The 23,534-nt window shown below is 48.1% G+C and overlaps 1 protein-coding gene across 5 annotated transcripts in view; it reads left to right on the top strand.

Annotated features, from left to right (window-relative positions):
- The window catches only part of NUP54 (nucleoporin 54), a 768,463-nt gene that overhangs the window by 552,836 nt on the left and 192,093 nt on the right, over positions 1 to 23,534 (top strand). For all 5 annotated transcript variants that reach the window (XM_069626313.1, XM_069626314.1, XM_069626312.1 and 2 more), the window contains one exon: positions 992 to 1,179. In XM_069626313.1, the coding sequence (XP_069482414.1) occupies positions 992 to 1,179 (188 nt within the window). The remainder of the gene's footprint in view (positions 1 to 991; positions 1,180 to 23,534) is intronic.

The raw sequence follows: 23,534 nt of genomic DNA, 5'->3' as shown, positions 1-23,534 counted from the left end.
TTGCCTTCAGAATTCCAGTCCTCCCTTGTCCCCCTGGGATCTTTCTCACTTGGCTCCACACTGTCCCAATCTACTCTCACTGGAGCCGCTCTGACCCCCGTGGCCCGCGCACTGCGGATGCACTTACTGTTTCAGTGCCACCGTTCTTCGTACAATGCTTGTGCCTTCCAATTAATGCATCTCTGCAGCCGGCCTGATCCTACCGCCGCCATTTTCTCTTCACCTCGCGCGGCTCCTCTCCAACACGGTCGCTCTCCCTCCGTGAGGTCTTCTGGAATGTTGCAGTCTTGTGCTTCCCCAATACTTCCCGCACCTTTATGGATTAGGTTGTTTTTTTCCAGTTATTAAGCTAGCATGGAGCTGCTCAGTGTTCGGATCCCAGGAGCTTCCAGTGAGCATGTCTGCCTCACATGGCAGCTAGCCACGCCCCTGCTTTGAGTGATAGTTATGTGCAACATCTAAATCTACACAGATGCCAAAGCTGAGAAAGTATTGTTCTAGTAAGTAAAAAAAGATTCTTGTCCAAGTGTTCTGCCCATGCAAAGTAACCTAATAAGAGCAAACCATTTTACTGAAACTTTATTTAGGAGCAAAAAACAGAATCTGTTTTCAGAATGTAAGCACAGTATCTACATCCATAGGCACTTTACCATATTTTTGTGGCTGTCTGTTTGCTGTTTTATGTATGGTTTCTGTTGTGAAGATCCTATCACACTGAAAGGAACGTTTATGTTTACAAGCAGTGGAACACCACAGACTTTTAGCAATGGTAGAAATTAAAGTAGATGCTGCGTAATAGTTGCCTGAAATTAAGGTAGCAATTTTTATGTTTGTATCCGCTATGTTTGATATACAATCCAACTAATCGCACATGCATCTGTGCCCCCTGTATTGGAATGTATGCATTTCTGAATCCTAGTTATCTGCTTTGTTTATGTCGAAGGCTTTGGCTTAAAAATGTGTGCTTAAACCTTTACATTTCTCTATGCAGGCTGTTGGCTACAGTTGTATTCCTAACAACAAAGATGAAGATGGCCTTTTGGTTTTGCTATTTAATAAAAAGGAAGCAGATATTCGGAGTCAGCAACAACAGCTAGTAGAATCTCTACACAGGGTTCTGGGAGGAAATCAGACTCTGTGTGTGAACGTGGACGGAGTCAAAACAATGCCTGATGACCAGTAGGTATTTTTCTTCTTTTTTTTTTTTTACCATACAACTTTTTATTGACGATTTCAACATTTTCCAACACAACATACTCCCCACCGTCCTCCCCCTGAGATTCTGAACCACCTTCACTTTATATCCCGTCGTTATCCTCTGGTTCATAACTTCAACCGTGCCAGTCGCCTGGTTTTACTCCACCAGGCCCAGCAGTCTCCTCTTCGGACACCAGGCCACTCTTGCCCCTTTCTGAAGAAATTCCAATGTTTGGGACCAGTCCTCCAAGAATCTTCTTTGGTCCCCTTGTATGGTGTAGGTAGCCTATTCTACTCCTGAAAAGTTCACCCAAATTTCCTGCATCTATATTGATTGCTAATTTGGGTATATTCCCTGAAAGGCGTAACCAACCTGTTTCCTCAAACTCATGGCCCGCTATCCCATGCCAGAGAGTCATGTATCTCCTATCCCCTGGTACCTCTCCTTGTTTGATGGTTTATAGTGCCCCCAGTAGGTGTTTATCTCCCTCTTCTGTCACTAAGTATTTCTCAAAGGGGGTCAGGCTGTCGCTGCTTCCCTTGTGCCTGGTTGCATTAGCCAGTGCCTTAATTGAAAATGCCTATACCTCTTTCTCTTATAGTCCGAAATCCATCTTGCATTGGAGGAATGATTTAATCTCTGAGCCCTCAAACATGTCCCGGATCTTTTGACACCTTCCATCCCTCCATACCTCGAAACCTTGGTCTCCACACGCCAGGGCAAAGTTTGGATTACCTAAAATCAGTGTGAATGGAGATGGTAACGTAGTAGGTTGGGTCTGCCTTATCGCTGAATCCCTGGAATCCGCTCCCAACCTCAGGATCCTGCTGAGATGCATCTTTTTTGGCCTGTCCCCTCTTGTTTCCAGAGAACCTCCTCTATATTTCCCCCCTATTACTGCCTCGTCCATTGCTCCCCATATCTTCCCCCGATCATCATTGAGCCTATCCCTCATCCATATTTGTGTAGCCATAAGTATGATTTTTAGATCCAATTCCTCCATAACTCCTCTACCTATAGGCGTCATTACCCTTCTGGCTACATTTTGGTCATCTGTTATTTCAAATAAATCTCCCAGTCCACTTTTGGAGCGCTTGAAAAAGAGGTGGGAACCTGAATGGGGAGGGTCCTAAAGTAATAGAGCAGCTGCGGGAGAACGCTTATCTTTTCTACGATTTATTAATGGGTAAGGTCATGATGACCCTTCTAACCTCTTCTGACGTAATTTCCCCTTCTAGCATTTTCCTCTCTTGAGCTGATATTTGGACCAATCCTGTCTCTCCTGTATTGGCTCTGTTCACTAGGATCCACTGAACTGTATAGCTCTGTATAAAACTTTGAAAACTACTGGGTAATGCCCTTAGTTTCTGCACTGGTCCCCACCTTCCGCCCCCAACCCCACCCGACCACCTTTCTCAACATCATGGCTAGTATTTTATCCACTTTATTGGCCTTAATGTAGTACTTCTGTTTTAAGAACATTAATGTTTTTTCTGCTGCTTTTGTCTGTATTAATTCCAATTGGCCTTTTATGGCTCTGTAATCTTTTCTAATTTTCCCACTTGCTCCCACTCCCATCCTGGACTTTGTTAAACTTTTTCTCCAGGTCCTTCTCCGCCAATCTCAATTCTCTATCTCGGCAGTCTTTTATTGCAATAATTTCCCCCCAGATTGTGGCCTTTAAAAGAAACCCAGCTCATCTGCTCTGTTGTTTCCTCTACTATTGTCTTCAATGAAACTTTTTTAATCCCTCTCTCAACTAGTTCCTCAGGACCTCATCCTTAAACAGGTATCCTAGATACCTCCATTTCCAGATGCCTAGGGCACCTGTACTTCTACCTAGTTTCAGTGACAGGGGTGCGTGGTCCGACGGGGTTCTTGCTCCCATTGCTAATGCCCTCACCCATCCCAAAAGCTTCGGAGATGTCCACACGCAGTCAATCCGCGGTAAATATCAATGTGCGTGTGAAAATAATGTATATCCCTCTCTACGCCCTCCCCTTCCCTCCAGACGTCCACCAGAGTCAGCCTTCCCATTTTCTCCTAGTTCTCTCGAGGGTTTCCCTTGAGCCCCTTTGTTTTTCGTGGATCTATCCTTTTCTGGGTCCCAGGCCTTATTAGTCTCCCGTCAGGATTATGAGGCCCTTCGTAAATGTCTCTATTCTGACCAGGGTCTGTTGAAGAAAGGCGTCTTGGCCTGTATTTGGGGCATAGAGGGTTGCTAGCATATAGCCCTCTCACCCCCATCGCCCCCTTCCATTTATGTTTAAAGCTAGATATCTCCCCTGGGAGTCCCTGCCCGTCTCCGTCACTATAAGGGCCTGGCCTGGTGGCCCCGTCATCTAAACCTAAAAAGGGCTGATTGCTACCTCCAAACCTGGAAACGCCCCCGCCTTTCCTGCGCACTTATCAATGCCCGTTCACTCTCAGCCCATGCCCTTGGCATTTACAACCTCATCACTAACCAGGACCTCAACCTTTTATTCATCAGCGAAACCTAGCTTCATGAAGCGTCTCAGGGCCAGCCCTTTCACTAGCCCTCCCTCAAGGCTACACCATTTTCAGGCAGGATCGCCCCTTCAGAATGGAGGAGGGGTAGCTCTCAAAGCGAAAGAGAACATCCCTATCAGAAAAGTGCAAGGTGGTGACCTGGCTCCAACAGCAATTACCTGCCCCTTAAAATTCAACCGTCCCCCAGCTGCACAATCACCCTCCACTTGGTATATCGACCTCCAGGATCAGCCACAGACTTCCAAGACAAGACTGTCTCCTATACACCATTTCCAACAACCTAAAGAAAACCTCCAAAGCCCTCTTGCTAGTGACCCTCAATCTGGACCTGCAAGATCCGTCAGACTCCCAAGCCACCCACCACAACAAATGATTATCCTCCCTAGGATTCCAACAAGCATTGAAACTCCCCACTCACTGCAAAGGTCGCACCCTAGACTGGGTCGCAAATCACAACTGCTCCCCCTACATCTCAGCCATCTCCCCCATCCCATGGTCAGACCATCATGCTATCTCCTTCGAGCTGAGCATCAACAAAGAACCACCACGGCCAGTTCAACCACTCTGAGCTTTAGATGGCTCACTAAGGAAAGGCTCCTACCCTACCTCCAAACACCTGCCCTGCAGGCTCCCTCTTTGGAGGACCCAGATACCCTGGCTGCGACCTACAACACCATCACCAACGCAGTCGAGGCCATTGCTCCTCTGACTCTCAGGAAAGCCAAACAAAATAAACACACTAATGCCTGAATCTCTTCTGATCTCCTGGAAATTTGTTCCAGAAAAAGAGGCTCTCACTCTGCATGGGTAGCCAACCCTTGTCACGCCACTGAAGGATCTTTTAAGTCAATAGCCAAAGAATACAAAAAAGCCATCATGACCGCTAAAGGCAACTCTTTCAAGACAAGGATAGCTAACGCTTAATCAGGGTCCAAAAAAATGTTCTCTATTTTCAGAGAATTAGAATCACCAGCACCCTCTCCACCTTCTACTCCTAAAAATGCAGAATGGTGCAATAGTATCCAGTCTGCCATGCTGGACAAAGTCAACCTACTTCAAAGCATGATTATTGCCCATCAAAGGGCCCTGAGCAAAAATGATGGCTTCCACCACAGTACCTCCCACGATTCCCCTCCATTTTCCTTAAAAGAAAAAAAAAATGAACTAACAGGAAGTCATTGCCCTACTCAAAACTATTAAGCCAACCAATTGTAAAGTGGACGTCTGTCCTGCAGAGATCATCAAAGACTGTGCTCCCGCATTGGCCCCATTCTTGACCGCATTCATCAGCGGCTCCTTTTCTACAGGGACTGTCCTAACGTGTCTTAAGGAAGCCTGGGTACACCCCCTCCTCAAAGTCACTTGACCCTTCCGTCCCTGGGAACTACAGGCCAATCACCACGGTCCCTTTCCTTCTGAAAATACTGGATAAGGCTGCCTACCTTAAGGTCCAAAACTTCCTGGAGACCAATAATCTCCTTGGTCTACATCAGTCAGGCTTCCGCCCAAGACATGGAACGGAGACTGCGCTCCTAGATCTGAAAACTAAGTTGATGACCTCAGATGCTGGCAAACAAGCTCTACTCTTACTTCTCGACCTATCAGCAGCTTTTGATCTGGTAGATCATAGCAGCGTTTGCCGCCTCCTATCATCCTCAGCTAACTTCTCCTCCAAGGCCACTGAATGGATTGCCTCATTTCTCCAGGGCAGAGCCATGAACGTTTTTTTGGACCAAGCATGTGCCAACCCTGATATTATCAAATGCAGTGTTGTGCAAGGCTCCTGCATCTCGCCCACCCTCTACAACCTCTTCATTAAGCCCTTATTCAAGTATCTGGATGAGTTAGGTATATTGTACACCAACTATGTGGATGACGCGCAAGTGCTCATCCCCCTCACCAGTGACTACGACGCCGACTTGGAGCAACTAAACTTAATCTATTCAAAAATTCAAACATGGATAGCATGGTTAGCATAAAATTGGCTTTGCCTCAACGGGGAAAAATCGGAACTGCTTCTCATCGGGGTCCTATCAACCCTAAAGAACCTAGATGAAAAATACAACTCATTCTCCATTGACAGCACGCCTATCCCAGTGCTGCAGGCAGTAAAAACACTAGGGGTTTACCTAGACTTGAATCTCACCATGAATAGACAAGTTAATGCAATTGCCTCAGCAGCCTCATACCATGCCAAATCGATCAATGCAGCTAGACCCTTCCTGTCCAGACAACTGCCTCACTATAGCTAGAGCTATAATTGGATCAAGGCTAGATCACTGCAATTCCCTCCTGGCTGGCACTTCAGGCAAAAACATCAAGAATCTTCAGACCATACAAAATAAAGCCCTCCGTGCAGCCACTGGCATTTCAAAAAGGGAACATAACTCTGCCACTAGGCAACAAGTCCACTGGCTTCCCATCAAGGAACGCATCACATTCAAAATTCTCACAATCTCGCAAATGCCTGAACAACAAAGCACCCTTGTATCTTGCCCAGAGATTTACCATCACTGACAGGCCTACTAGAATAGCCTACTCTAAATGGTCACTGTTCCCAAAATCTTAATGTCTTGCACAGGTGACTCAAGTTTCCCCTTCATCACCGCCTCTCAATGGAACTCCCTGCCCACAAACATTAGGAGCACTGAGCCACACACAGCTTTCAGGAAGGCCATCAAATCCTGGCTTTTTGTTTAAACGGCCCCTGCTGTGGTCAGCCGTCTTGCCATCTCAATTGGCGTGATTGTGTTGCTACACTTGTGTATGTTGTTTGCTGTTTTGTTCATTTGTAACTTTTCTCATGCTCACTACGCCATGTCTGCTCCCTGTAACCCTTTGTTAGGCAAAGTTTGTATTTAGTACCCTCTGGGAACACTACAAACAACTCTGACTACAGGTATAGGAAACCCAACCTTTGGTATATGCATGTACTACACAGCTTACCTCAAGAGGGTTCAATGTGAGCTGTAGTGGAGATTCACAGAGATTTACAATTTACAAGTATTCAGATAAACTTACACTCGAGGTTTCTTTCATAAACAAATTATTAATGTGTCAGTCAGTTAGAATAAGCCTTCTGGGATGGGGCCACAGACACTACCTACACCCTCAGGTGACTTTAATTGCTAGAGTGCTGGGGACATTAGTATATCACTGTTGCATTTAGAATGATATGGTAATAAGTCAAAAGGAAAAGATTATTTAGAACATACGAGACCACAAATATTCTTAAACAGGCAAATACTTTCGGATCCCCCCAGTCAGTCATTCAGTACAATAGGCTAAGCCAAAGTCAATGGGCAAACGTCTTATATAGGATGAGGCACATCTGGTAGGCAAATGGAAAAGTCTTTGCACAATGTTTTGGAAGTCTTTGAAGAAAAAAATAATCAAATTTAGGTCCACAAGCTGATTACTTGTGAGTGGTAGAAGATGCAAGCAACTCTACAGCAAGAGTTAAGTTCTCTGACTTTGTACAGTACCTTTTAAAATGAAGAAACGATGGAGCAGATGACTCCTGTTCCTGTGCAAGTCTCACTGTTCCTGGGCCTCGGTTGTGGGGACAAGAGGGAGGACGTCGGGAGACTCCTGCAATGCACTGGGACGGTAAAAAAGTCGCAACCGGCAAACTTCACTTTCAGTGGCTGTTTCGTGTTACAGCTCCTCGCGTCTACTGCATATAGCAGCACCAGGGTTCCTGGCTGTTGAGATGGACTTTCCTTACTTCTGGGGTCCCACACTCTGTTGAGGGGGCTCAGGCTCGGTCAGTCCTGCTTCCTGTGAGTCCGGAGGATCTTCCTGGAGCTCTTGGCCAGCTTAACAGCAACGCACACAATCTGGTGCTCCTCTCCCTACCTATACAGTTTCCAGCAGCAACTCTGTGGAAATTCAACCAGCTCCGAGATGGATGTCCAGGGGACTTACTTTGGAGTTGATTGGTCCCACCAACTCAAGGGGAGAAGTCGTCCTTGCAAGGGCTTCTCTGTCGATGCAAACTTGCTGTTTCGGCACTGCAGCAGGGCTTCACTGGGAAAACCAACAGTCCAAGAGTTTCAGCAGGAGTCCTCTTCAAGTTGTTGTTTGGTTCCTTCGTCCAGTGGTCGAACCTGCCTTCCAAGCCAAAAGCCTTGCCTTGTATTCAGTTCTCTCCCATTCATTCTAGCCTAGCTGTCAGTCACCCAGCAGGTGGCTGTCCTTGCCAGACAGTCAGCCGGCCAATCACCACAGAGTGCATTTGGGTCTCCTAGGAGACTAAGCACAGGGAGTTTCGGCCACCTCCCTCACTTCCTGCCTACCCCAGACACCCTGGAGCCAGAGGCGGGCTTCACTCGTGAATCCCACCAAAGGCAAAGCGAACAATGGGACCAAACCTGGTTTGGCACGCAGAGTAAATCTCAAGAAGGACCTTTCCACAAAGAAATGGTGAAAAAAGGCCAGGTCATTTTGACAAAAAATTGCACCCGTGGTTGCTTTACTGCAGCTGCGAACGCAGCCCGTGGTAAATGCACACCACAGTAGTTAACACAAAACCACTGCCACCAGCCATTCAGTGAGGAAAGGGTAACATAAAATTGTTACATGAGACGCTAGACAAAGGGGATCCTAGGTAACCCCGCCAGCACCCTATTGTAAGATACTGTGTGCTGGGTCTAGAAAGTTACAAATGTAAGTAGTCAATTTCACTTTACTGCTCTTGGAAACAGTTGTTTATCCAAGAGAAGGTATTTAAACCTTTGGGAAATCTGAAAGACTTCCCTGGGCCACTGCACTGAAGGTGCTGTGACCCACTGTAAAAGATGCCTATGGAGTTTGTCAGACTCCACAACCAAAAGAAACGGTGTACAAAATCACATTAAAATATGAGAGAGTGGGGAAAAAGGGTCTCGCTCTCTCTAGGTTAATAAAAATCACACCCTCAAGATCCAGCAAAGTTGCTGGGGGTCTCTAAGGTGGAGGGAAGTAGCACCTTTCTGAAAATTCTCCCTAACACTCGTTCCCAGCCCCGTCCCCCCCCTCCCCCTGTCTAAGGGACAGGAGGATTGAATCCACCCCTGGATGAATCTCCTTACTCCAGTAGGTCATACTTTCTGGAGACCCCATCAGCATTTTGGTGATTACACCCTGACCTGTGTTCAGTGGTAAAATCAAACCCCTGTAGTCTGATTGACCATCTTAACAATTTAGGATTTCCCCCTTCATCTGTATTATCCATCTCAAGGGTTGGTGGTCTGTTTGAATCACAAAAGTAGATCCATACAAGTATGGTCTAAACTTCTTCAAAGACCACACAATGGCAAAACGTTCACATTCTATGGTTGCCCACCTTGTCTTAGGTTCCTTCAGTTTCCTACTGATGAAGCAGATTGGGTGTTCCCTGCCTTTCTCATCCAGCTGACTCAGAACTGCACCTATACCTGTATTGGAAGCATCTGTCTGTATAGTAAAGGATTGGTTGTAGTCAGGAGCTCTTAAGACTGGAGCTTGACAAAGCACTTGCTTAAGTCCTTCAAATGCCTTAGTGTACTCCTCATTCCACCTGACCTTCTTGGGGAATTTGGTTGAGATCACCACATTCAAGGGAGAAGCTATGGACCCATAGTTCTCAATGAAGTACCTATAGTAACCTGTGAGACCTAGAAAGGCTCACTTGGGTTTGAGTAGTAGGGGTGGCCCAGTCTTGTACAGCCTGTACTTTGCTAGGCAATGGCCTTATTTCATCTCCTCATACCTTATGTCCAAGGTAGACCATTTTACTCTGACCAATTTGACATTTGCTTGCATTTATGGTCAGATTGGCCCTGCTGAAGAGCCTACAATACGTATCCTAAGTGGTCAATATGTTCCTTCGAAGTAGGGCAGAACACTGCAGTGTCATCCAAGTATGCCATGCAGAAGGCCTCCATCCCATTCAGAACATGATTCACCATCCTTTGGAATGTAGCAGGTGCATTCTTTAGTCCAAAAGGCAGTTTTCTCCTTGGCATGGTCTGTCAGAACTATTTGCAAATAGTCTGAGATTAGGTCAAATGTACTGAGGTAATTGGCTGAACCAAGTTTGTCCACCAGCTCGTCTGTCCTAGGTAAAGGATGGGCATCAGTCGTGGTGACTGCATTAAGGGCTCTATAGTCCACACAGAATCACAACTCCTTGGATCCTGCCTTTGGTACTAGCACAACTGGACTAGACCATGTACTTGTAGAGCGCTCTATTAGCATCTTGTTGACCTCTTCCTTTATGTGGGTTCTTACATGGTCTGACATTCTGTAACCTCCGCTTTTAACAGGTAAACAGTCAGCAGTGAGAATCTCATGCTGGCCCCAAGGGGTCAAGCCTGGTGAGAGTGAAAACAGAGGGGCAAACTGATTTAACAGTGCTTTGCACTCCTCCTGTTGTTCCAGTATCAGATCAGAAGAGAGATTAACTCCTATCTTCCCATCTAAAGGTTGCTCCCTGAGGAGGTCAGGTAGAGGCTTCACTCTCCTCCTCCTCTTGAGCAGAGGCTAGAAGCAAAGCTCCTAGTTGTGGTCTAGAGACATTAGCCTTTAGGCAGTTGGTGTGAAAGACCCTAGGGGCCTCCTTAGGATTGCCTAAGTCCACCAAATAATTGACCCCTCCAAGTTTTCCCACAACCTTGAAGGGTCCAATCCATTTGTCCTGTAAGGGCCTCTGCCTTGTAGGTACCATAACTAGAACTAGCTGGTCTTGAGTAAATTCAACCATGTTGGCCTTCTGTTCATGCCAATGCTTCACCAGAGCCTGACCTGATTTCAAGTTATCTGAAGCTTCTGTCATCAGTTAGTAATCTTGGATTTGAAGCAATTTCTCTTTTCTTTCTTCACATCCCACCCTCTTTTTTTTTTTGTAATTCCCTTCACAAGTGATAATATATGGCATTTATAACGCGCCTATGCACAGGTGATGGGTGCATGGCAACTCACCTTGTCCCTGTCTGTAGATACAAAAATTCATAACCTTAGAATAGTTTCACAGTACAAACAAGCCATCCCTTTTACCACCTTCCATCCACTTCGTCCTGATGAGGCTGGTCCATCTAGCATCTTGAGGACCTATGTTAAGCCGAAACTCGAGTATACGAAGACCCTGGATTCATATTTTTTTTCCAAGAAGTTGAACATTTGTAAACAATGTACAATTGGTACACAACAATATCAAAATATTGAAGAGTTTTGGTTACCTGTATGAAAAATGTAATGGCTTCATTCATGCATTTGGTTTAGCAATAGACAATTCTATATGATTTTTAAAGTTTATTTCTTGTTGATGATTGCGTATGTTATGTCTGCTTGAGAGTGGTATGAAAGCAGTAGATGTGTGTTGATGAATGGGTGGTTAGTAGTGTCATAATTGCATTGCGATTCGGTATACAAATATTTTTTCTGTGTTAGGCGAATTATTTATGTTAAATTTGAATTGTGTTGGTTTTTGGTTCACAATATAGACAAAAATAAAGTATTGTTTGCTTTATATCCATTGAAAGATTTTTTTTTTTGTGTGTGTACGTCAGTCTCCTCTGGAGACCTAACACATAATCAGTGACTCACTGGCTTGTGGGAAGGAGCACTCTCCAACCCCTCCTTGATTAGGGCCAACGGACCTCTAACCGGATGACCATATAGGAGCTCAAAGGGACTGAATTCAACCCCTTCCTGAGGGACTTCTCTATAAGCAAAGAGAAGGCATGGCAGTAGAAGGTCCCACTTTCTTCTAAGGGGTTCTTCTAAAGCACCTATCGTGCTCTTCATAGTTCTGTCAAACCTCTCCACCAACCCATTGGTCTGGGGATGGTAGGCTGTTGAGAACTTGTCGGTCACCCCACAAAAATACCAAGTAGGGCGTTAGCCACGGCCTGAGCTGTGACAGTCTCATAGGTATGGCTTCAGAATAACTGGTAGCATGGTCTACCACAACCAATATAAATCAGTTGCCTGAGATGTTTGCGGGTCTAAGGGACCAACAATGTTGAAAGGGACTCTCAAAAGGGACTCCCACCACTGGGAGAGGCACCAATGGTGCCACATTCTTGGCTCCACTCTTGCCAGATGTCTGACGTGTGACAGCCCCTACAGAATTTATCTACATCAGACCCCATCTTAGGCCATTAGAAATGAAGAGAAATCCTTTCTTTTTTTTAAATTTAATTGTTAAACAATTTTTACAAAAAAGAGGTCTCGGCGGTCTCCATGTTAGATCTTATTGTCCCTTTTTCTCGTTTTCCTCGTGTTCCGAGTTTAAGTTCATTCTTTCCCTTGTTTCCTGAACTGGTCAAGGTTTATATATCTTAGAAACGAGGCAACTCCTAGTGCACACCGTGTGTTACCACACGTCAATGCTGACCACCAACCATCCTCCCCCAAAGTTGAGAGGTTTTCCAATGAGTTAGCAAGGTAGCATGATCTAACCTCTTGCCCTTGACAGTTCAATAGCAGATGTCTACTGGTTTCTACTTGGTTGGTATCTTTGCAGAATCTGCATTTATCAGATTCTGATTGCTTCCTTAATGCCAATATTTCCTTGGTCTTCAATTGGTTTAGGCGAAATCTTAGAAATATTCTGCTCGAGGTCTTGTCAGGGAATTTCTTCAAATAACCTCTTACATCGTTTACTTTCATCGATGTTGCAGGGATGGTGGAAGTCAGGCTGTAGTTGTTTGCTAATTCTAAGGTGTTCATCTAATCTAGCTTAAACAGTTTCTTAGTGACTTAGTTTGGGTTATTTAATAATAAATCCAGGGAGGTGTCCAGAGCCTTATGCAGTTGCTTGTTTCTGTTCCCATCCAGTTAATGTACTATTCATCCCGCCATCCATCTCTTTGTTGATTAGATCAAAGATTTTTGATCTTGGGGTACTGATCACTTTTCTATACAGCATTAAGGTATTTGTCTCTTTCGTTGCCAATAATGGCGGCAGGCCCAGCTCCCGTCTGAGTGGCATTGGGGTAGTTTCTGAAACCCATAGAATGCTCCTCCAAAAATAGCTTTCTAATTTTATCCAGATTGTGTCTGGCAGTAGAGGCATTGCGTCCGCTCCATAAGTTAAAGCGGTCACTGCTTTCATTTTATAGAAATTCAATACCGGGATGAGGGAGAATCATCCATACTTTCTATCCATGGCCTTGGCTTGAGATGTGAGAAGTTTCAACTTGGTCCACAGAAAGTCTTGCATAGCGCTTTCCACTGGGTGACTGCTCACAGTAACTCTCAGGTATTTGAAGCTACAGACCTTCTCCAATACAAGTCCGTTGATGTTCCAGGTAGTCCTTTCCAGTTTTTTTGAACTTTTCCCCCAAAACATAATTTTGGTTTTCTGTGTGTTCAATTGCAGGTTGTTTTCTTTTAAGTAGTTCACCAGGTTATCCAACTGTCTTTGTAGGCCAACGGGTGTTAATTCCAACAAAATTATATTGTCGGCGTATATGAGCCTCGATATCTTGGTTCCTCCTGTTGACAGGGGGGGAAGCTTCTAACCTTGAACTCGAGTCTCTGTAGTCCACTATGTAGGCGTTGTACAATGCGGGCCATTCCTGTTTGACACCTCTGGCCGTGACTATTTCTTCTGACAGGAGGATCTCTTGGTTTAAACACATTCTCATTGTAGTTCCTTGATACAGTGCTTTGATCGGCCCCAGCATCGTCGCTGGGCACTTCTTGCTTTCGAGTTTGTGCCATAATCGGTCCCTGTTGACCTGGTCGAAAGCCTGCACTAGGTCAACGAAGGCCAGATAAACAGTTGGTCCTCTTTGCCTTAATCATGCTCAGAAGTAATATATTTGTCATAGCTCCAGAATTTTTTATTAATCTTGTTTGAAATGGATCGATGTACTCAGTTATCCGGAGCCAACTCTGGAAGGCTTCCAGGGCGAGTGAGGCGAAGACCTTTGCAATAACGTCCAAAAGTGCAATAGGGTGATACTGGCAGGGGTCATCCCCGGCCCCCCGTTTGAAAATCGGGACGATGTTTGCTTCCCTCCATGAATGGGGCACCACTTGACTGTTACAGTTTGAAATTCTTTTTACATTGAGATGTGCCCACATTTCCGGGTGTTTTTTTTTTAGCTCCAGTTTGTATATCCCATCTGGTCCTGGGGCCCTGGAATTGATTAGTTTCTTAATCTTCGCCAAGAGTCGTCACAATGGAGGCTACAGGCTCCTGGTATGTCAGCCGTGTGAACTTTTGTATGGTCCGGTAGCTGTTTTTCCAAGGTGGGCATTTCGTATAGATGAGTAAAATGGGTCACCCACCGGGCTTCACCTACGTTGTTTTGCATTTGGGCATTATTTGTTTCCAGAGCTGGATTTTATCAGGTTCCAAAATTCTTTGGGTTTCTTGGCACAAATTGCCCGCAACATTGCTTCAGAGTCTCTCTGATATAGGTGTTGTCGGTGCTGGATTAACCAATTCCTGGAATTCCTTTGTGAGTTTTGCCACCTTACTTTATTTACCTCTGTAGGACATTTCTTAATCGCTCTTTAGTTGCCGTAAAACTCTTCTTCTCTTAACTAACTCGGCATTGCATGTATGAATTGGAATGATGGTTAGGTTTTTGTTCTCGTCACTTGTGGAGGTATACCTGGTTAATAATGGGACACAGTCCAAGGCTCCTTGTTGGTTTTCCGTGGCTGTTTCACTTTCTTCTCTTTAGTTGTCGTAAAGTTTAAGTGACCAGCTAAAGGAATCTCATGGGCTAACTGTAGAAACTGAGGTCTCACCTCCTGGGACACTACAAGTCTCCTGCAGTCTCTTGGGGTTGACTCAATAGGTTCACTGTAGAGGAGGCCATCCTTGCAGTACAACCTGTGCTTCTCTGGCTCCTGTCCTTCAAGCTGGGAAGCTGCCTGTTTGCAAAGTCCTTCAAGAGTAGGACACTCTCTTTGACCTCTGCTGAAGTCTGCCCTACAGGGGGCCAGCCTTCTTCCAGTAAAGACTGCAGCTCGGGATGGTCTTTAGGATCCAGATCTCCAACAGGGAGAAGGTCTTCTTCCAGCTCTGTGTCATCAGTAGCTGTCTCAACCGCTTCTGGTTGGACCTCACACTCAGCCTCAGCTGGTGGAGTAGTCATAGGTGTGACTTTCTCCAGCATGGGGTCTGGCATGGATTCACATGCTCATGAATATTCCCCATCGTCAGGCTGGGAATCCTTGGTAAAGAAAAAAATCAGTATCGGTTTAGTTTCTGATCTGTCTTTCTTAGTAACCAATCACTGATCTCTGGGTCATACTGCCCCCAGCCAATGACTGCCCTCTCCCTAAGCCCCGCCTCTGGCAGCCATCCTCAGATTTTTACTGCACGCTCAAGTGTTGGGAGTCCTCGTGCTTAGCTCTCGAGTTTTTTACTGCGTTTTCACGTTTTTTCAGGAGAATTTCTAATTTTTTCGGTTTAATCGAGCCTTAAGCTCCACCGTTTCTACTTCCGATAACGGGGACCCGTTTTGGAATTCTTCTACTCCCCTCAAGGGGGAAGTTTTTGTTGAGTTTACGCTTCTTGGAGGATTCCGGAAGATCTGCGGCCTACCTCAACGGACATGCCCCAGTACAAAGTGAGCTCGACGCCCGGATCCAAGCTGTTCAGGAACTGCCCTGGATGCGGATTATATAACGTTTTCAAGGAGGACGAGCGTTTGTGATGTCTCTACTGCCTCCATGGGGACAACACGCACGTGGAGAAGGACTGTGTGTTCTGCAAGAACCTTTCGGAACGGACCAAACAAGATCGTCGTTCCCGCCTCGCCACCTGGCTGGAGAAGGGCACTGCAAGTGAGAAAGCGAAGAAGTCTGAGCGGGCTTTTAAGTCCTTTGAGGGTGCCCCGGCGACGGGGGCCCAACAGAAGGCCAAGCACCGCGGGCTCCGGGAGCGCCGATGGGTCGGGCTCTTCGGTTGCCAAGCAGGGCGCTACTTCCCCGGCACGTTCGACCACGAGCCAGCGCTCTGGTTCAGGGAAGAGGAAGTCCGAGAACCTGGGTAGGCCGCTGGAGCAGACCTGGTTCATCTCGAAGGGGGAGCGAGGCGTTGACCCTCCCCCCAAGGCGAAGGCCCAGGACGCACATAAGGTGGCGAGGGCCTTGATCCACCCGGCTAAGGCCTCTACCGAAGTGGTCCCTGCGACCCAGGCGGAGCCGGCTGAGACTACGCCAATGGAAACAGCCTCTGGGCCCAGAGTATCCCTGCCGCCGCAGAGGGAATCCTCTTTCCAGCCCATCGCTAAGACCCCCGTGAAGCCCCCGGCTGTAAAAGAGGGGGGGGGGCGGCGTGACCGTTACAGACTCGGAATCAGCCTCTGAGGAGGAACTGGTGGAGACCGAGAGGGGCCTCAACAAAAGGTCCATAGGCCTCAACGAGAGGTTCGAGAAGGTTCGATCCCAGGGGACGATCCCTGCTGACGTGATCGAAGAATGCGACGAGGACGACGAACGGGCCCAGTGGAGCAGCCATCCCGTCCGTCGCAGCCATTGCCCGAGCCCCAGGATAGCTCGGCGGCCATTTTGTTGGCAATCCAATCCTTATGTACCGAGATAAGGATGAGATTACCACGCACCCCGACGGAGTAGTCAGAACCAGGCCCATCGGGAAGTCCTCCGAACAAGCGGAGGAGAGTCGACCCCGCTCCGACCTTCTTGCCTGCGAGACCGGTGGACCCCTCATCCCCCTTGCCGAGAGAGGATACGGCGACAGATACAGCGATGGACGATGACGGCCGCGTTGACACTGCAGACAACCCGTCGTCAACCCCGAATGCGGGGGTCCCCAGCCAACGAGGTTGGCTCTTTCCATGCCATGATAACCAGGGGATCTGAGCTCTTCCAGCTCTGCCCTGAACAGAAAAAGAGGGGTTTCTGTACCAACGACGAGATGCTAAGAGGAAGACGGTCCTTGCGGTGCCTTTACTCGATGACATCTGGGACGAGGGGCTTGCTGTCCTCAAGAACCCTGCCACGACACCCGCCAAGAGGGACAGGTACGAGAAGAAGTACAGAATCCCTGATGCTGCCCCCTTGTGCCTCAGGGCCCAACCCACGCCTGACTCGGTCATCTTGGCAGCGGCTAAGAAGAAGGCAGCGGGCGCGGCGGCTTCAACTTCCACTTCCCCGCCAGACAGCGAGGGTAAGAAGTTGGACTCTATAGGACGACGAGTCATCTCGGCGGCAACGACGATTAAGGCGGCCAATGCCTTAGCGATCGTGGCCCACTACGAAGGGGAGCTCTGGTTCAAGATAGCTCCCCTGCTAGATTTCCTGCCTGATGACAAAAGGGCGGAGGCCCTAGAAATTCTGCAAGAGGGCGAGGTGGCGTCGGATCACGCCATTACAGTGGCAACGGACATTGCCGATACCGGATTTCGTCAACTGGGCAACAGAGTTTGCCTCCGACGACGAGGATGGCTCAATGCGACAGACTTTCGCCAGGACATCCAGACCAGAGTGTTGGACATGCAGTTCGACGGCAGCAACCTCTTTGGTAAGGCGGTGGATGAGTCTATACAGGCCATCAAGACCAACTCTGAGACGGCCCGGGCCCTTGGGGTGCTTCAGCAGCGACGGTCCTTTCGGAGCACTGGAGGCAGACAGGGTGCCTCCAAAGGATCCAGCGGTGACTCCTCCACCTACCGCCAGGCGGCCCGCTCCTCTTCCCAGGAGGCCTACAGAGGTCGCGGCAAGCAAGGGGGTTCCCGCCGTCGTTGCCAAGGAGGGCAAGGCCGCTTCCAAGCAAGACTGACCCGGCCGAGTGGTCGGGCCCCCACCGAAGCACCCCAGTGGGAGGCCGACTGATGAAGTTTGTCAGGTTGTGGGAGTCCATCTCCACCGATCGTTGGGTGTTGGACACCCTGACCAACGGGCACTCGCTGGAATTCCTAAAGAAGTGCCCTCGCATTCCTCCCGTGGCTAGGAAGGAGAATCACGTCCCTCAACTGCTGTTGGAGGTAAAGGCGATGCTCAAGAAAGGTACCATCGAGCTCGTCCCCAGGAGGCTCCGGGGCTCTTGAGTATACTCAAGGTACTTCCACGTCAGAAAGAAGACACGCGGTTGGCGCCCCATCCTAGACCTGCGTCGGTTAAACAAATACATCAAGGCGCAGAAATTCAGGATGGTCACCCTCCAGCACGTACTGGGACAGCTGGAGGAAGGCGACTTCCTATCGTCGCGGGACCTGGAGGATGCTTACTTCCACATCCCCATTCTAAAAAGGCACAGGAAGTTCCTCAGGTTCGTGGTTCAAGGACGCCACTACCAATTCAGAGCCCTACCGTTCGGATAAAAGTCGGCACCCAGGGTTTTCACCAAGTGCCTGGCACCAGTGGCGGTGCGGCTGCGCCTGCAGGGGATCCACGTCTACCCCTACCTGGACGACTGGCTAATCCGGGCAAGGTCAAGGGAACTCGCCGTCGATCATACTGCGAGGACCGTCCGGTTGCTGACGGAGCTGGGGTTCTCCATCAACTACATCAAATCCCATCTGGTTCCGTCGCAAGTAGCACTGTTTCTGGGGGCGAAGCTCGATACATTGGAGCAATTGGCCTCCCCATTAGAGGAGAGGACCAAAACCATCCTGGGCAAGGTGCGACGCCTGTTAGCCACGGACGTGGCCATGGTGAGGTCCATCAAGTCCCTTCTCGGGATGATGTCCTCGTGCATCTACCTTGTACCCCTTTGCAGACTTCGGATGCGTCCGCTACAGGAGTTCCTCGACGCCCACTGGTTTCAGGCGGGGGGCAGCTTTGAGGACAGGATCCCCCTCGTCGAGGAGTTCCGTCGGGCGATCCTATGGTGGGGCACCCGGGCTCACCTCACAACGGGCACTTACTTTCAGACCCCGGCGTTTCAGGAGACGGTGACTACGGACGCCTCTCTGGAGGGTTGGGGGGACCACACCGGAGATCTCCACGCAAGAGGCCCTTGGGTCCCGGATGAGAGGTCTCTTCACATCAACATCCTGGAGCTCCGTGCAGTGTTCTGGGCACTCAAGTCGTTCCTCCCGTCCCTCAAGGACAAGGTGGTGAGGATCTTCACTTTCAACACCACCACGATGTTCTACATACGGAAGCAGGGGGGCACCAGATCCCCAGCCATATCCAAGGAGGCACAGGATCTGTGGCACTGGGCCATCACCCAGGGGATGTTTCTGGTTCCCTTCCACCTGGCAGGAATAAAAAACACCATCGCCGACTCACTCAGCAGGGAGCTACGCTCGTGCCACGAGTGGGAACTGCGCCAGGATCAAGTGGATCGACTCTTCCAACGATGGGGCAAACCCCAGATCGACCTGTTCGCGACGGCGATGAACTCCAAGTGCCAGAGGTTCGCCAGCTGGTTCCCACAGCCGAGGAGCATGGGCGATGCTTTCTCGTTCCCTTGGGACGGCCTGTTTCTATACGCGTTCCCTCCATTGCCGTTGCTGCTCCGCCTCATCAGCTAGCTCAAGAAGTCCAGGTGCAGGATGATCCTCGTCGCACCGGTGTGGCCGAAGCAGATCTGGTTCCCGGACCTTCTGGACTTGTCAACGTCCCCGCCAGTCAGGCTGCCGGCGGATGCGGATCTTCTCTCCAGGGAAGGAGGCGCCATTCTACACCACGACCCACAGTCGCTGAACTTGCAGGCCTGGCTCCTGCAGCGCTAGAGTTTGGAGGGTACGATATCCCGGCTGATTGCAGAGAGGTTCTTGCAAAGGCCAGGGTGTCCTCAACTCTCAAGTGTTACGGTCATAAATGGAAGAGGTTCTCTGTCTGGTGCTGTGCACCGAAGATTAACCCTCTGCGGATTACGGCCCCTCAAGTGCTGCCGTACTTACTGTCGCTGGCCAAAGCTGGACTGGCTCCCGCCTCCATAAAAATACATCTGGCTGCCATCTCCCGATATACCAGGACTACGGGACGGGCGTCCTTGTGGTCTTATCGCCAGGTAAAGGAATTTATGAAGGGACTATTCCGATTATTCCCGCCGGTGAAGGCGCCGGCCCCGGCGTGGGAACTTAATGTGGTGCTGACCAGGCTCATGGCAGCCCCATTCAAGCCTATGCATTCGGCGCCCTTGAAGTTCCTGTCATGGAAGACAGCGTTCCTCGTGGCCATCACCTTTGCACGACGAGTGGGAGAGATTCAGGCCCTATCTTGCAAGCCTCCATACTTGACTTTTCATGACACAAGGGTAGTGTTTAGGGCGCACCCCTCCTTCATGCCCAAGGTGCCGTCGGACTTCCACCTCAACGAGCCCTTGGTGTTATCAGTTTTCTTCCTGTCGCCTTCGACGCCGGCCGAGAGGACTTTGCACTCGCTGGATGTAGCTAGAGCACTGAAGTTCTACGTGGACCGCACAAAGTTTTCGGAAGACGTCACAGCTATTCGTGAACTTTGGGTCTGTGAATCAAGGGAAGGCTCTCTCGAAGACTTCCATTTCCAGATGGCTCTCCGGCTGCATCATGCATTGTCACCGGTTGGCAAACCGACCGCTGCCCGGCCGTCCGAGCGCCCATTCGACCAGAGCGATCGCTGCTACCACGGCGTTCTTGTCTGGTGTGCCCCTGCTGGACATCTGCAGGGCTGCTACGTGGAGGTCGACGCACACCTTCACAAGATTCTACTGCGTCAATAGGGATTCCAGGGTCGGCCAAGCAGTGCTGCGCAACCTGTTGACTTAAGGTGAGCCTGGTGAGGAGGTAAGAGATGCTTAATGTTGAGTTGGTGTATTGCTTAATGTTGAGCCTGTTGCCACCTCCCGTGGTTGTGCATGTGTATACTGCTATGTATTCTTTTATTCATGAGCATGTGAATCCATGCCAGACCCCATGCTGGAGAAGGAACAAGTTACTTACCTGTAACTGTTGTTCTCCAGCATGGGTCTGGCATGGATTCACATGCGAACCCTCCCACCTACCCCTCTGCGGCTCTTCACTTGGTCATACTGCCACTTGGCGTGCTACCAAAAGGATGGCTGCCAGGGGCGGGGCTTACTTAGGGAGAGGGCAGTCATTGGCTGGGGTCAGTATGACCCAGGGATCAGTGATTGGTTACTACTAAGAAAGACAGATCAGAAACGAAACTGATACTGACTTTACCGAGGATTCCCAGCCTGACGACGGGGAATATTCATGAGCATGTGAATCAATGCCAGACCCATGCTGGAGAACAGCAGTTACAGGTAAGTAACTTGTTCCTTATACTGTTTCCTGAGACCTTGGGTTTCCCGTTTGTCTCTTTCTTCTTGGAAATAGAAGCTGGCTTTTCCTGTGGACTGGGTGTTATAGGTTCTTCTGTAACAACCCACTGAGAGTAATTTAAAATGAGCTCTCTGGCCTTCCTAGTCTGCTCCTGCTTCCTTTTATTGGGGGTGCTTGATACAACTCCAAGAGTTTTTAAGTCATTCCCCGGCAAGACTCTCCCAGGCACCTCACTTTGTACAATGACAAGTATTCTTAGTCATATTGTTGGACTGGATGAGAGCTGGTAGTATTGGAACCATCTGTATAGGGCCTCCAGCAAGCTTAGTGGGGCCTTTGGGTGCTTTAGCAACATCCTCGGGTTTGAAAAAGGTTTCATCCACCACTATGATGCTGGCCCCAGAGTCTGTAATGGCAGGGGTCTACTGTCCATTTACAAGTACACTGTCATTGTAGTATTCATTTGTGTTATCTGGTATAGAGTTATACACATCTACATTCTGCCGTTCCCCGAGACCCAGGGACACTAAAGAAACGCTGGCAGAGACTCAATGGGGTTTTCAACCAATAGTTGAAAGTTTCCACTTGCCATATGTAATTCCTCCCCAGGGATGAAGGCTAAGGAGGCAGTGTGAACCCCTGAAGGTTTACCCTTGCATCTGGAATCCCCTTTCACATGCGCAATTGACCCACAAGCATAACATTTTCCTAATGTTTTGACAAATGAGGGCTTCTGCTGATCTCCCTCTGGCTTGGCACCAGAGGTTTCACTAGACTGACCTGGTTTGCCATGTGGCTTACCCTTATGTCTGTGGCCCTGTTTTGGATGGGAGGTTTTAGAATTCTGTCTCATCTTTCTTGTGCTGTTTCCTCTCATCCTTTTTATGAGTGGCCTGAGAATCCTTGTGAGTAGCCCGGTTGGCAACCCACAAGTCAGCAGCTTTTGCTAGCTTCTTGGGATCAATCTTTTTTTGAGTCAGCCAAGAGCTGTCTCAGCTCAGGAGAGCAGGCATCAAAAATAGATTCCATCAAAAACAGATTTCTCATTCCTTCAAAAGAATTAACTATGTAACCCTTAACCCAACCATCTGTGTTTTTCACATTGACACACCCAGGTAGCCCAAGGGGCCCCAACAGTCTTTTTGAGGGTCCTAAACCTCTTTAAGGTACTGGGAAGGAGTTTTCCCAAATCTAGCTATCAAAGCTAGCTTCACATTTTCATACTCCAATCTTTCAAGTTCCCCCACCTCCATTACACCATCAGTTTCAACCTGGGGGAGCCCAGACAAAAGCCAAGGAATCAACTGATTCCCGGAAAAACCCTGAATCCCATAGATATGTTCAAAAGCACCCAACCAATCCAAAATATCAAGTTTCACATCATACATACTCCCTGCTTCTTTAGGCATGCAAGGGCTCTTTGGGCGGGAAGACCTAGAAGGCTCTGCGATAGAAACATTTTCAAGAGACAATTTCTTCATTTCAAGAGCATGATGCATTTCCATTTCTCTTAGTTTGATATCCTGATGTTTGGTTTCAGCTTGGATCTGTGATCTTTTGAACTCCAACTCAAGTCTCATTTTCTCAAGAGACACACATTCTGGACTCAATGATGGACCTGGTGGGGTCCCTGTGGCTAAAGGTTGAGGCAAAAGGGCCTGTTGAGGTAAAGAGGGGCTCTCTTCCTGAGACGACTCTGACTCTTTTGACTCTTCAACAATATTAGAGTTAGACTCTGAATTATCCTCATTATCATGTTCCACATTTCCTGGGATAGTAGGTGTGACAGGCCTACTACCCACACTTTTATTGTTCAACAATCTTGCAATCAGTTTATTTGTTTTTCCTTTAACAGGGAGATTCCTGACTTTACACATTTCTTTCAGTTGATCTACTGTTAGAATGATCAGGGCTTCCTGCCTGAAGTTATCCATATCTGACGTGTTACAATTGCTTTTCTAGTGGAGCTTAGCCACGTGAAGGCTTTTAGGTGAACAAAAGTAAAGCAAATTCGCAGTGGAACAACTCTACAATATATCCTCACCGCCTGCCACCAGTGTTAGGCAAAGTTTGTATGCAGTACCCTTTGGGAACACTACAAACAAATCAGAGTACAGGTATAGGAAACCCAAGCTGTGGTATATGCTTGTAGTACACAGTTTTGGTAGTATGTTGAGCAGCCAGGCTTATCTCAAGAGAGGTCCATGTGAGCTTTGTTGGAGCTTTACAGAGGATTGCAGTTTACAAGTATACAAATAAACTTTTAAACTCCAGGTTTCTTGCATAAACTAATTATTAATTTATCAGGCAGTTAAAATAAGCCTTCTTTAGAAGGGAGCAATATAATAGTACCACTCAAATACACTTCATGAAATACACCCATCTCTAAATCAGTAGATACCCTTTTGGGATGGCCCACAGACACTACCTACACCCTCAGGTGACTTCAATTTCTAGGGTGCTGGGGACATTAATATATCTAAAACAGAAAATGTGGATTAACGTGTAGAGGTCTGTGCGCTGGTGTTCACTGATTATGTTAATAATTCAGTTAACCTTAAGGAATTGGAAGTGTAAGCTGCATTACCACCTGCGCCAACCAGTCCACCCTGGCTGGTACTCAAAATCGTATACAAAAAAAGGGTTTGATGTGGAGA

Source organism: Ambystoma mexicanum, chromosome 6p (assembly GCF_040938575.1).
Source record: "Ambystoma mexicanum isolate Mex_15411 chromosome 6p, UKY_AmexF1_1, whole genome shotgun sequence".
NCBI lineage: Eukaryota > Metazoa > Chordata > Amphibia > Caudata > Ambystomatidae > Ambystoma > Ambystoma mexicanum.
Note: the sequence above shows the minus strand (reverse complement) of the source record. Positions and strands in the feature narration are given on the sequence as shown.